This window comes from Halichoerus grypus, chromosome 3, assembly GCF_964656455.1.
Source record: "Halichoerus grypus chromosome 3, mHalGry1.hap1.1, whole genome shotgun sequence".
In the NCBI taxonomy this organism is placed as follows: Eukaryota; Metazoa; Chordata; class Mammalia; order Carnivora; family Phocidae; genus Halichoerus; species Halichoerus grypus.
Window position 1 is genome coordinate 5137925 of NC_135714.1, and position 13738 is coordinate 5151662.

Consider the following 13738-nt stretch of genomic DNA (forward strand, 5'->3'; position numbering starts at 1 on the left):
CTGCAGAGCTCTTTAAAAACTCAATGCACAGGCCCGTCTCCAGGTCCTGAAATCAGCCTGTCTTGGGTGGGGCCCAGGCAGGGATCTTTAAAAAGGCCCCTAGTGATTCTCATGGGTTGCCAGGGGGAAAAGTATCAGACCATTCCTCTCAGTTCACCCATTGCCCCTGTGTTAATTAAATTCCAAGATGCCCCTGGAGCTGTCTTCTGTGTTCGACTTTTATTTAGTTTTGTTCCTTGCTAGGAAAGAAATATGTACTCAGAGTTGATAGGAGGAAGCTTCTCATCTTTGGGATCATTTTTGATCATGAGTTGGCTTTGTAACTTCACGTTTAGAGGCCCTTTTAAGCAGCTAATGATTCTTTTGAAAACGAAATGCATGGCGCTGTAGCACTCAGCTCCACTGAGGCCGAACCTAGTGCTGAGCTCTTGGTGTCTGATCACAGCACACTTACATGGAAGCTCAGATAACGCAGTTGGGTGATGTAATAGGCACCGAAAATGAGCCTCGTGTGTATAATTGCTTGCATCCTAAAATCTTCCAGAAATAGATATTCCAAATCCACCAGTATATATGGATTTATCAGTTGTGTGAGCAATAGAAGCTGATTGCTGTTCAGCATTCATGCCCGTGGCCAGCTGCGTTCCTACCTGGCTTTGAGATAAATTCTTTAGGAATTCTTGATGCCTTAAGGAGGTGGAAAAAGAAGACCCCTGGGAGTTGGTCATGTATTTTAGTCCTCTTCCCGGTTTTAGAAGAATTTCTAGAAAAAGACTGTGCGTGTCTTGGACCAGAACCTGTTTTTAAGAATTCGGTAGGCTTAGGATGGAAGGATTGGGTTTTCTTTATCCTATTTGATCTTCCCTAAATCCTACTTTAGTTTCAGCAAGCATAGCTCCCATCCAAATCTGACTTCTGCATCCTCCGCACAAATGTATTACATAGAATCATGGAAAGACTAATAGGAGAATCGATACAATCAAAGTAAGTTTTGCTCTAACACCATATATGTGTATATATATATTTTGTCTTTGAAAAGTATCATCAGGTTATGTCCAAAGGTGGATTGATGATACCTTTATATGATGGTAGAACAAAGGAAGAGAAAGACAAATGAATGGGATTGTTAAAATGCCTGACAATTTGATATCAACTCTGTATCAATATTTTCTTGTTTAAGGTAAAGTAATATAATACAATGTTTGTGAATATGACATCGAAAGTGATGGGGGGACAAATATGTATGCAGTGATGTTAGAACTATTAACTTAGACTTTTCACTGGGGTGAAGACACGTTTGCTTCTAACAGAGATCAAAGAAGGAGTTATGGGCCAGACACACTGGGCTTGAACTGTCACTCTGCCACCAACTGGTTGTGCAAGTTTGGACGGTGTACTTACCTCTCTAAATCCCAAAGTCTTCCATGGAAACAGCAGGGAAGGTGTGAGCCTTGATGAGACAGCACGTGTCTTCTAAAGCATCTGCACATGTTAGTGCTCTGTAGATATTGGGAACATTTCCTCTCCTCTTTGAAAATGCCCAGATGCATTTCAGTGCAATGGTTAGGCTTGTGTCACCAATCTGAGTTTGGTGATTCCGTTGGTCTCCCAAAGTTCAGGTTTGCACAACCAACTTTTGATAATGAGGTAGGGAAGGGACCTGGGTGTCACTGGCAAAGATGATGAACAAGGCTTATGAATTCATTTTGGCAGAATGCCCCTGGTCCCCTCAGTCTTTTGGGTTGACTCCTGGGAGGGTATCATGTGAAAGCCATGAAGCACAGACGGTGGTTTGGAAATTGCATACTTTCCCATTGGGTCCCAAATGTATAATACCTCTCCACTTTGCCATTGCTTGAACATTAAAGGAATTTTATATTATACACGGCCATTAATAAACACAAGGGCCAGAATTTTGGCAGAGTTCTGCCCCTCCTCTCAGAAGCATGGGTTCATATGGGAATGATATCTGGCAACAGGAGTGGAGCCCCCTTCCTTTTGGATGCTCTTCAGCAGGACCCTCCCTTGGGTCCATGGGTAGTGGCTGTCCCCCAGCTCCTGCCTTCAGTGAATGAGCAGAGTGCAGAGTCCCTGGAGATGCTCATTGGATTCCTGATCAGTTGTGAATCAGGCTCAAAACTCCCTTCTGGGTTTTCAAGATTTGTAATGCTTGCTCAATCTTGTGTAAACTAGGCTGGCATTTTCTCTTGTTACCAAGATGTATTTTTCTATGTTCATTAAATGTATAATTTGTGTAATTTTGTACATTAAAATGTATGCTTTTTCACAATTAAAGGTTTTTTTTTCCCTTTTGAATGTCTAACTTACTGATGGTTCATTACAAAAAGTTGTAGACTTTGACACCATATGAAAAGGCAATGAATCCAAGAGTCTTGATTTTTGGTGGGGAGTAGTGACCTTCTCAGAAGTCAAATCCCCTTTGCACAAATAATGAAGTGACTTCTTTTATGGCCCTTTAAATGCATGTTTTAGTTTTACTGTTGTTGCTGTAACAAGTTACCACTAAGCTAGGGGCTCAAAACAACACAGGTTTATTATCTTACAGCTCTGGAGGTTAGAAATCTGCATTGGGTCTCATGGGGCTAAAATCAAGGTCTTGGCAGGGCTGTGTTCCTTCGGGAGTCCCTGGGGAGAATTTGCTTCCTTGCCTTTTCCAGCTCCTAGACGCTGCCTGTGTTCTTTGGCGTATGCTTTCTTCCTCCATCTTGAAAGTCAACAGTGTAGCATCTTCGACTCTCTCTCTGACTCTGACACCTGCTTCTGCTGTCACATCTTCTCTGACTCTGATCCTCCTGCATCCCTCTTTCACTTATAAGGATGCTTGTGATTACTTTAGGCCAAACTGGATAATCCAGGATAATCTCCCCTTCTCAAGATCCCAGACTTTGCCACATCTGCAAATTCTCTTTCCCTTTTGCCACGTAAGGTGACATATACACAGGTCCTAGGGCTTAGGAGGTGGGCTTCTTTGGGAAGCGGTCTATTATTCTGCCTACCACATCCCCTATGCACTGCTTTGGAGGCTGCCAGGGAAAAGCATACATTTCAGAATCAAACGGGCCTGAAGTTGAACTGTTTCTCTGCCACTTGCTGGCCACATAACTTTAGGCAGTGTGCTTAACTTCTTGGAACCTTGTTTCTTAGACACAAAATGATGGCAATAATCCATTACCCACCTTGCAGATTCACACCTGACAATAAACTACAATTCCCTTTCCCTCATCTTTTGGAAAGCATTCTTTTTATAACTGATGCTTTTTTTTTTTTTTTAATATCTTTTTGTTTGTTATTTTGCCCAACAAGGGCCCTGATGGAGAGCATGCATTAGAACTGAGCGGCCTCTCCTGTTCTCTCCCTGCTGCCATGTTACCCGGCCCTCTCTCTTCTCTGCCACCACGCCGGAAGGCTTCCTGGCCTGACAGGATGAGCTCCTGGCTTGTCCTTCACCAGATGTCATGGTTTAATTCACTTGTGAGCACTCCTTCCCTGGAGGACTGACAGCAATCAGAGGACAGAGTGGGAAAGGTCACAGCCATCCTCTGGCCCGAATGCAGTTTGCTCAGCTTTCCTGGGCTTTCCTCTGCTGGCCTTAGCCAGATGCTGCTCCCTTGGCCTCCCTGCAGGCTGGCAGGTTCATTTCCTAACTTAAGCCCCCAGCTTTGTTTCTGGCTTCCCTTTCTTTGCTACACTTGGGTTATTGCCCTTGAAGGAGGAGACGTTGTAGGAAGCACTCAGACAAGCCCACGCTGAAACCCAGCACCTCCTGGCAGAAAACTGGGGCTGTGAGTTTAAGGTATGTACCCCTCAGCACTGGAGCCTGAATATGGAGATGGTGTTGTCTGCCATGTGGGGCTGCTGAGAGAGCCGGTGGCATATAAAGTGACAGGTGAAGCAGACTGCAGTGTGTAAAGATGAATAGTGTGTGCAAAGACCCTTACATACATTTGGTAGACACTCCATAGAAGCCAGACCCCCTCCCTTGTCTTTAGGGAAACAGAGGAGCCCAGAGGAGTCCTGAGGAGTAACATAAAGTCTCTGACATACAGGGGTACCCAAATGTATGCTGGATGAAGGCTGAATGATTAGTTGCCCCAGGCTGCAGGGAGGACAGGATTCTAACTCAAAAATCCAGACTCTTCTGACTATCCCAGGCCTTTTCCTTTATCTCCCCTCTCCCAAAGGGACTCCTTCAGCCACACTTCTTGAGAAGGGTAAAGAGCACCGATTAAGATGCAGACTCTGGGGCCACACTGCTGTGTTTAAATCCTAAGCAGCATTACTTACCAGCTGTGACCCTAGGCAAGTCACTTATCTCTCTGAGCCTTAGTTTTCTCATCTGTAGAATGAGGCTAAAATGGTACCTATGCCAAAGGTTGCTGTGAGGCTTAAAAGAGTTACTATATGTACAGTGCCCACAATGGTCCTTGGCATGTAGTCAACTCTCTGTAAATGGGAATTATACTTTTCTTTTCTTGCTTCTGCACAAAGGCAACTCTTTCCCTCCTTCTTCCTTGTGCTAACTCCCTCCTAGTCTTGACAACTGCCTAGCCCTTTCTTACAGCAGAAAGGGTTTTCTTGGGAAGCAGTGGGATCTCTATCACCAGTGGTATTTAAGCAAAGCAGCGGAGACAAGCTCCTCAAAATGTTGAGAGCAGGTTCAGACATGGAGGATTGACCTCAAAGTTCTGTCTAACTCAGATTCTTGGATTCTCTGGTATTTCTGTGGGTTTAGTTGTTGTGAATATTTGTGGAGCTTTAGAAGTCTAGGTGGGCTTCAATATGAAATTTCCTGGCTTGGGATATCCTGGGAATAGTATTTCCCAGGACAGATAGAAGTTTTCATTGAAAACACTTGCAATGAAGCCTAGAGTCCTCCAGACCTCAAGTGGATTATTTGTGACAGAAATCTGTGCAGGGTGCTCAGGGACAAAGGAGGAGGCTAGGATGGGGGATGGGGTGGCTAGAAGAGAGAGTGAGGGGGTTCTTATGTTCTTTATGGCCAGTATTCTCTCCCCTACTATAATATATACTTCTTGAAGGAGCTTTATAAATATTCATCGCGATATTCCCAGCACAGGAAAGGGACCCACTAAATGACCACCGAGTTCCAGGCCTGGCTGAGCAGCAATAAGATATGAGGCACTAGGCATCTGTTTCACTGCTCCTCTCTTGTTTCCTCATCTGCCCAATGGGCAGTTTATTCCAGCGTTGAAAGATAGTAAATACAGCGAGGTGTCAGCTACCATGAAGCCAGTATCCCTGGCGTCATCAGCCCCTGGGTTCCAGCAGTCACAAGAACGAGAATGTGAATCTGGCTCTCTGTCTGGGACCCCAGAACTGGTGGGACCCGGTGCTGAAGGGACAGTTCCCAGAATAGGGAGGGCTGAGGGTGCAAGGCCAGGCACTCAGGCTCCCTTCCCAGTCCCAAATGCTGCCTGTCTGGACTCGCCAGCAGAGAGGGTCGGCAGCTGGTGATTCCATCCGTCCAGAAAGAGCAGCTGGGATCGCCAGATCCCCGGAGACTCTCAGGATCCTCGGCCTGATAATAATCATGGAGAAATGAAGGATGGTGTCTAGGGGAGGCACATGGAGCCTGGCCTTGAAGAGGATTGAGGGAACCCCCAGAAGAATGACCCCCAGGCCCTCATGCCTTCCACCTGGCCCAAGTCAGAAGAAGCCTGGGACCCTTGACTGCAAGCTCCTGGCACATTAAGGGTAGGCTGTACTAGGGGTTGTGGGAGGTGACTCTAGAATGGGGAATATTTGTCTGGGTGACTGACGGGTGTGTGTGTGTTCGTATGTGTTCATCTATCTCTCTGTGTGTCTTTCTCTGGAGCGTTCCTATTTTTAAGCTTCAGACTTTCCTTATTTCCAGGGTGGATTTCTGTGTGGGTGTCCTGACTGGGTTTACGAGTGCACCTGTATGGAGTCACCTTGTGAGTTTGCCTTTGGTGTGAGTGTGTGACAGTCTCTTTGTTGTGTGGGTGTTGTAGGAGTGAGCATCGTGCATGTGTGTGAGTCATTCGTTGGTGTGCAGGAGTGTATTTCTCTTGTCTGCCTGAGTGAATGTGGTCGTGGCATGTCCCTCTTGTCTTCCGTTTCATCTTTCCTAGCACTTAGCACCACCTGGAACATTATGCCTCTGTTTGCTTCCTCCCTCCTTAGAGTGTCAGCTCCCAGAGGGCAGGACTTGGTGTATTTTGTTCACAGAGCCACCCCCAGCACCCACAACGTGCTAGGCACCAGCGGGCACTCAATATAACACTGTAGAGTGAATGAATGCTGTGTCCAATGTGTGAGTGTTTCTCCGGTTGTGCGATTAATCACACAACTCCGGTTGTGTGATGCTGGGTTGGTGGGGTTGGGTGCCTATGAGAATTTCTGGCGTGGGTGTGTGTAATTGGCTCGTAATATGCACAAGCTTGTACGTCTGTGCAAAAATGTCTAAGATGTGACTGAATGAGCCTGTGACTGGGAAGCCTGAGTGTAATCGACTCCCGTGTGTGTGTGTGTGTGTGTGTGTGTGTGCGCGTGCCAGCATGTTTGTGCATTTCTCCCGTGTTTTATGGCGTAATTGTCTGGTGTGCTGGTACGAACCTGTGTGTGCCTGGGGAGTGTGTACGTGTGCGCACGCGAGTGTGTGTGCATACTCCAGGCTGCCCCTCGCTCTCCTAGCGCTCTGCGCTCGGCCTGGGGGCGGGGAGTGGGGGTGTGGCGAGGGCACTGCGGTTCGTCTGCCCGCCCTCGGCGCTGCGGCTCGGGCACGTCACCGTCCCTCCCCGCCCCCGCCGCGGTCCCCGCCCCCTCGGTCCTTTGTAGCCGGCCGCTGCGCTCGCCTACAGCCGCCCGGAGGCCCCGCCCCGGCCCCGCCCCGGCCCCGCCCCGCCGCGCGCCCCGCCCCTCCCCGGGCCGCAGTCGCTCCTGGGCCGCCGCGGGCCCGCAGCGAGCGCGGAGCGCGGAGCGCGGCGCACGGCGGTGGCCAGGGCCGCGAGCGGGCGGGAGCGCGGGTGGGCTGCCGGCCTTGGACCGGCATGGCGGACCGGCGGCGCGCGTGGAACACGGAGGACGACCTGCCCGTGTACCTGGCGCGGCCGGGTAGCGCGGCGCAGACGCCGCGCCAGAAGTACGGCGGCATGTTCGCCGCGGTGGAGGGCGCTTACGAGAACAAGACCATCGACTTCGACGCGTACAGCGTGGGCCGCCGCGGCTCGGCGCGCACGCCTCGCAGTGCTGGCCGGCCCGACGCCGTCGGCCTGCCGGGGCCCGGCGGTAGCGAGGACACGGCCAGCGACGTGAGTGAGCTCTCGGGCTCGGCGGTCAGCTCGCCGGGCGAGCGCGAGGAGCGACCACCCGCGCTGCGCATCCGTTGCCCTGCGCCCCGTGACCTGCCACTCGGCCGGGACAATGGCCAGGTACCCTCGGGACGCGCGCGGACCGGACGGGGGGCGGGGCCCTCGGGGCAGCTGGGCGTGGAGCCGCCTGAGCGGAGTGCCTGGGCCGCTGCCACCGGGCTTGAGAGGGCCACGGAAGCCCCCCTCCCCCACTCCGTCACACTGGAGGGTCGGAGAGGTGGTACGATTTGGTCGGGGTTGGCCAGCCCAGCCCGTGAGACTCCAAAGGGTCCTTCGAAATCCAGCCCCCCGCTCCTCTTCTGCAGGAAGGGAGAGCAAGGCTCTGAGAAGGAAAGTAAGTTGGCTACAGCCGCCACATGGACCCTTAAAACGCGAGGGGACCTCTGGGGTGAAGTTAATCCAAGGATCCCCATTCCCTGCCTTATGGGAAAAGAAGGGGAGCTCTTTTCCGCATTCGTGCATTCATTTATTCACTCACTCACTAGTGATTATGAAGCACCTACTGTGTTCCAGACTCTGGAAAAGGTTCAGTGAAACGCCTGTGGTCACACAGGTTAATGCTGAAAGGAACCTTTCGTGTGTGCTCCCTCTATGCTTGGGGGAAAGATCTGGTTAACGATTTAGATGAGTCGGGCAGCTAGCACTAGAAACTGCTACCCCCAAGCACCGACATCTTCAGGGGATGCTCCTGAGTCCCACAGCACGATGCCACTGTGCTCTCTTCACAGAGCAAGTTGGAGATTTGAACCCCGGTCTCTAGCTTCCTAGACTTGAGGTTTTTACCCTCCTAAAGTGAAGGAGCATTAGGGAGAGGGAATGCCAGGCCCTGGGCCCTATGGCTCTTCTCCCTTAAGCTAGCGGTTGCCAGGGAATTGGAGGAAGATGGATGGGTAGAAAGCACAGCTTTGGGATGTATGTGTGAGGGTCGGGACCAGATGCCAGGACAACGGAAGTTGGAACACCCAAGGGCCAGCGGGCTGTCAGCTTAGCCCAGAACTCGAAGTCTGAGCACTGCTCAGGTCCCAGACCCGCGGTAGGCGCTGGGGTCCCAGCTCAGCACGCTGGCCCCACCCCAGGCCAGGGTGGGTGCCAGATTCATTGTGAGAATTAAATCAGCTAATGCTGGTAAGCAGTGAGCATTCAATAAATGTTCGTTGTTGAATTTTACTATCATTTTTTATTAGCCCTTCTCCCCTTAAATACTGTGAGAGGCATAAAGTGAGCGGAAGGAAGCCGAGCTCGATTCAGACAGAAATCTGGGAGGGCTTCCTGGAGGAGTGGGGGCTGCGCCAGCCTGCGGCTGCAAGGACGCAGTACCGGGTCTCCTGCGGCTCCCATTCTCTCGCTCTCCGCGTCCTGTCCCTTTGCTCGAGAACTCTCCATGGTCCTGAATTCGGCGCCCTGAAGAGGGGAGGTCTACAATGATGGGGTGGGGGCAAGGGAGGGAGATATCGAGAGAGTCATCTTTCCTCTACCCCTTCTTATTCTGCCCTGACCACCTCCTTCCCTGGTGGCAGACCTTGTTTGGGATCCAGACTTCTGAGCCCGAGCGGGAGGCTTCAGAGCTGCGGATCCTGAAGTCAGGGTCTGTACCGGGAAACCCTGGTTTCCAACCAAGGCACTTCGTCCTCTTGAACCTCAGCTTCTCCACCTGTGAAATGGGGATGGCGTTTTTCTCCCAGCCACCCACAAGGCGTGGTGGAGTATCAGGGAGGCGAGAGCGCTTTGTGCACGTCCGGAAGCTGTCTGCAAGTGCGTCCGTGGTCAGTGTCACCAGCGCCAGCATCGCCCCCAGGCTCTGCCTGGGCCGGCTCCGCAGCCGCGCCTAGGCATTTGGGGATGGTGGTCGCTTCACCTCTTCCACTCCTCTCTCTCCCCCTCTGGCCCTCTCTTCCGTTTCTCCATGGCTCCTCGGGGACTGGACAAAAGGCGGCGCCCTCAGGCGCGCCTAGGGCTCCAGAAGTCCTCGAGGTTTTGGGACTGCGGAGCCCAGGGGCTCACGGTCTCCCGAAGGGAAGCGTTTTACTTTCTGCAGACCAAGCGGCCACGGGACTCGGGTTCTGGGGCGGGCTTCGCGGCTCCAGTGCTTTGCAGAGGGTACAGGGGCCCGAGGTCCTCCCCCCGCCCAGAAAGCTCTCTCCTGGGGAGGGAGGAGGAGTTTCTGCGGCGCAGGCGCAGCGTTTGCTGAGGCCCGAGGCCCAGCGACTGCGGCGCTTTGTACCCGGGAAGTCTGCTTGGGAGCAGCGATCTGTTTGGCCAATCGCGAACCGGTGCCCCTCCCCCCGATACACACGTGGTCTTGTCCCCAGCTCGGGAGCTTCCCTGTCCAGACTGACCCCTGGGGACGTCCTGGTGCGTGGAACCTAGGACTTAACAACGCTGAGGAAGGCAATGTAGGCAACATGGGAACGGAGGCCTGCAAATTCTGGTCATCAACAAGGATTTAAGACCCAGCTCAGAGTCCAGAGGACAGACTGAAAGAATGAGTGGAGAATGAGCTCTAGATAAGGTGTGCGGGAACCTGGCTTCCAGAAACTGTGATGCTGTAGCTAATGTACTTTGCACCTGAGATACCATTTTATTTCTGTAAGCCCCAACTTTCCACCTGTATAATGGGAAAATGATGGCCTAGTGTTCCTGGAATACTAAGTTGCTTCTCTTTTGTGAATCTACAACCCCACATCTGTTTCAAGGCCAAGGTATCTCTGGCCTCCTGTCCTGGTGTGGGTGACTGGCCTCTAGGTGGCTGTGGAGGGAAGAGCTTCAGGCCTCAGCCTGTGTAGTGGGGTGCTTTACCACCCCTAGCACACCCTCCCTCTGGGTGGCAACTTGAAAGTAAAGAAGATGGGTCTTTTAAAAGATACTGCTAGTTTGTATTTTGCAGGCAAAAAGTGAATGGCAGAGGTTAACATTTTATTCTGTCTGGAGATTTGGGGCACCTGTCTGGGGTTGTGGGGGCTTGCTAGGACTCCCCTTTCCCTCTTTTCTCCTTTCCTGTCAAGAGGTTTATCAAGCTATGCCCTGGCTTCCTGCCCACCTCTCCCCAGAGCAGCATCTGGGTCAGGGGTGCTGAGGCCATGGTACACTATACATTGGGAGGCAGGACATCCTATTCTTCTCTTGCCCCCCAGCCTCTCCTGGGGTCTACGGGGACCTTAGCACCAGTGGTCTGGCCCTCCAAACAATCACTGGTAAGCAAGACTGTGGGGGTGACCTGGTGGCTCCAGGGCCAGGCTGCTGTGTGATGAGAAGCTGCTGCAGGGGGTAAAGCAGGTCAACCACTAATTAGGTTAGGGCCTTGTCTCTCTCATCCCTGCTGCACTCCCTTGGCCTGGCAGTAAGGCTCCTGCTGAGCCCTCGGGGAGGCTGATTCAATGATGGGAGTTGGGAGCGTGGCAGGAACGGCTTTATGGAGAGGCCCTTGACGATGAGTCTGGGAGATGGGTAACCTTTTGTCTGGGGTTAGATATTAAGGAAGAGGGTACAGCTTGAATAAAGGCTTGGAGTCCCTGGAGATGGAAAAGCGCTTGATCTGTTCAGGGAGTGTGCAGAGCGGATGGACAAACAGACGAACGGAGGCTGCATGCAGCAAGAGAGGCAGGAGAGGGCTGGGGCAGTCGTTGGGCCGGGTCCGGAGGGCCGCCGAACGCTCAAGCAGCTCCGGCGGGTCCTCGGCGCCCGCCCCACGCTCCCTCCCCCGCGCAGCTGTTCCGGGGAGGCCCGCAGATGCGGGGCCTTGCCCGCGCAGTCCAAGGCCGTCTCTGGCATTTAAAAGCTCCCTGAAAACCAGACCCTCCCAATCGGGAGAGCGAGGCCGGGGCGCAGCCGAGCGCGTGTGCGCGGGGCGGGGGTCGGCAGGGCTGGGCGGTTCGGGGGGCGGGGGGCGGAGTGGGGGGGGATCGGAAGGGAAGAGCTTCCTGGTTCGAGCCGACAGGGGCGAATCGGGCTCGGCTCCGCGCCGCCGGGAGGAGCTGTCTGTCTGTAGCCCCCTCCTCCCGCCCTCGCCTCTCCCTCCTCCTCCCGCCCTCCTCACCGAGCCGGGCGGTGCTGGCAGCCGGAGCGGCGGCGCTGGGCGGGCGGGCGGAGCAGCCGGGGCAGCGGGCGCGTGGGCAGCCGCGGGCGCCGAGCTTCCGTCCCTCTCTTCTGCCCTCCCGGGCCTTAGTCACCGCGCCCGCGGGGAGCGGGACCGGTTGAGAGCCGGGCCGAGCGAAAGACAGACCCCACAGGTCCGCCGGCCGGGCCGAGGGCGCCAGCGGGGCCATGTCGTACCAGGGCAAGAAGAGCATTCCGCACATCACGGTAAGCCGGACCCCCGCCCCCGCCCCGCCGTTCTTTGTGGGGTGGGGGTGGTCGCCGCCAGGGTCGGGATCCGCGGGGGGGCGGCAGGGGCGGCCCCCGAGGCTTCCTGCGTGGCGGCGGGTGGGGCGGGGCTGATCTCAGCACTGCAGCCCCCTCCCCCCAGCCTCTGGGGACAATGGTGGTGGTGGTGGTGGGGAGCCCCGCATGGCTAGGCGGGGCTGGAGCCTCGGGTCCCTCTCCCCGCGGGCTTGCCGGCCCCCACCCCCCACCCCACGGGAAGTGCCGGAGGATGGCGTGGACAGGGAGGATGCGGAGCTGAACAAAAGAGGGAGGGGCGCGGGGGGCCGAACCCCTCCCTCCAGCCCTGGAGCGGGGATGGGGCGGGGAGTGCCGAGCGTCCTGCGCCTGGCCTCCGCACCGTCGGGCTCTTGGACCTCGCCGCCGAGTTCCTTCCCAGCCGGAGGAAGGAAAAATACCGTCCTCCGCCTCCCACTCCCCGCCCCTACTGATGGAGTGGAAGCCTGGACCTAGAGGCAGCGCCATGATGGAGCGCCCCTCCCATTCCTCACCGCAGCTAAAAATAAACCTAATGGGGCGGCACTGGCAACTGTGGTCCCGGAAGGGTTAACGCTGGGGGGTAGAAGGGTGGTGGGCGCTGAGCCGTCCGCTGTCTCTGGGTGTGGCCGGAAACAAAGGATCCCTGCTTTGTCTTGGGTGGGGAGCTGAGGGCCGAGGGCACAGCTCTGGGGAGACCTGGCCTCCACCCCATTCCCTCCCTGGTACCGGAGTCCAGCCAAACCAGTCCTGAAGGATGTGGCTCACAGGCGCTGAGGAAGCCTGTGGGCCTTTGGTGGCGGGTGCTGGAGTAGCCAGGTGCTGGGAGGTGGCGTTCTGGGTGTGATAGAATCTTCCAGCATGGTACCTGAGGTTTGAGGACAGGACACCCAGCATACTCATTTATCCAGAATCCTGGCTCCAGGAGCCCCAGGGCACCTGCAGGAGGAGGGCAGCCTCGGGGAGGAGGGAGCTGACATTTCCCATTAGCCTGCCCAGTTTAGGGCAGATACTCTTTTGAGTCTTCTCAGTAAATCCTAAACCTCCCAGAGGCTGGAGCACTGGCTGGGGCACAAGTGAGAGGCCGGTTGGGACAGAGCCCCCTCAGCCCCCCACCCCTGCGCCTCCTCTCCAACTGTGGGCTGAGTCTTCCCTTGGAAAACTCCTCCTGGGCCCAGCTTCAAGTCTCTCCAGCAGACCTTTGGTGACTTCCTGCCTAGAGGTGTGATCCCTGAGGGTAGAGACCATCTCTCTCCCATCCATAATTCCTGCCTTCTGAGATAGGAAGGTGTGACTGGCCAGTCCTATAATCAACGGAAGAGGTGTGGTAGGGGTGTGGTTGCCCCAGGCAAGGCAGTGCGGGGAGGAAAGGGGGGGTGTTGTTTGATTAATTCCCTGCCTTGGGACTCTCTAACCCTGAACCCTCAGGGGAACCAGGGCAAGTGATGGGAGTAGGGGTGATGCAGTGACTGCTGAGTCTGGAGCCTTGGGTCCCACTGTGGCTGTGGCCCATGGCAGGTCTGTCCCCCTCTCAGGACCCTGGTTTCCAGGAAGGCAGTTTTGCCCCATGGTCTTTGAGGCAGGTACGCAGGTGCGTAAGAACAGTACCCCAGGCTTGAGCAGCTGCCCTGCCCCCCTCTGTGACCCTCAGGGAGTGGGGATGGCTGCCCAGGCTTTTGTACCAGACAGATCTGGGAGCTCAGCCTCGCTCTGCCACCTCTCAGCGTCTGCGCTTTGATATCCCACATGGGCCCACACTGGCCGCTTCCCAGGATCAGTGTGCATCCAAGAGGACTCTGGCAAAGCACTTAGTATGTGTTAGACGCGTAATAAGGGCAGTGGAACTGCTGGCTGATGCTGCTTTCATCTTTGTGCGAAGGCAGTAGTCAACCTGTGTGTCAAAGAGAACCAAATGGCGTGGTTCTAGCAGCTTCGATAGCATGGGTGCGTGCGGAGGAGACGCTGAAAAGTATACTTAGTTCCTGGGAAGGAGGCTCTTGATGAGCATTTAT

General features: G+C 54.6%; 1 protein-coding gene and 1 long non-coding RNA gene across 3 annotated transcripts in view; one reads left to right on the forward strand and one right to left on the reverse strand.

Moving 5' to 3' along the window:
• Nucleotides 1-6987: 6987 nt before the first annotated feature.
• CRMP1 (collapsin response mediator protein 1) overlaps nucleotides 6988-13738 on the forward strand; it is a 68982-nt gene continuing 62231 nt past the window's right edge. Inside the window, exon 1 of one of the 2 annotated variants that reach the window (XM_078068364.1) lies at nucleotides 6988-7433. In XM_078068364.1, coding sequence (XP_077924490.1) covers nucleotides 7053-7433 — 381 coding nt within the window. In that variant the 5' untranslated portion in view covers nucleotides 6988-7052. Of the gene's footprint in view, nucleotides 7434-11493; nucleotides 11673-13738 lie in introns of those variants that run through there. The other variant, XM_078068365.1, reaches the window with a different exon arrangement.
• LOC118543561 (uncharacterized) lies at nucleotides 8551-11493 on the reverse strand. Its single transcript, XR_004921137.2, has 3 exons — nucleotides 11407-11493; nucleotides 8893-9024; nucleotides 8551-8789 (listed from the first exon to the last, which is right to left on the reverse strand). It is a non-coding gene; the product is annotated as an uncharacterized LOC118543561 (long non-coding RNA).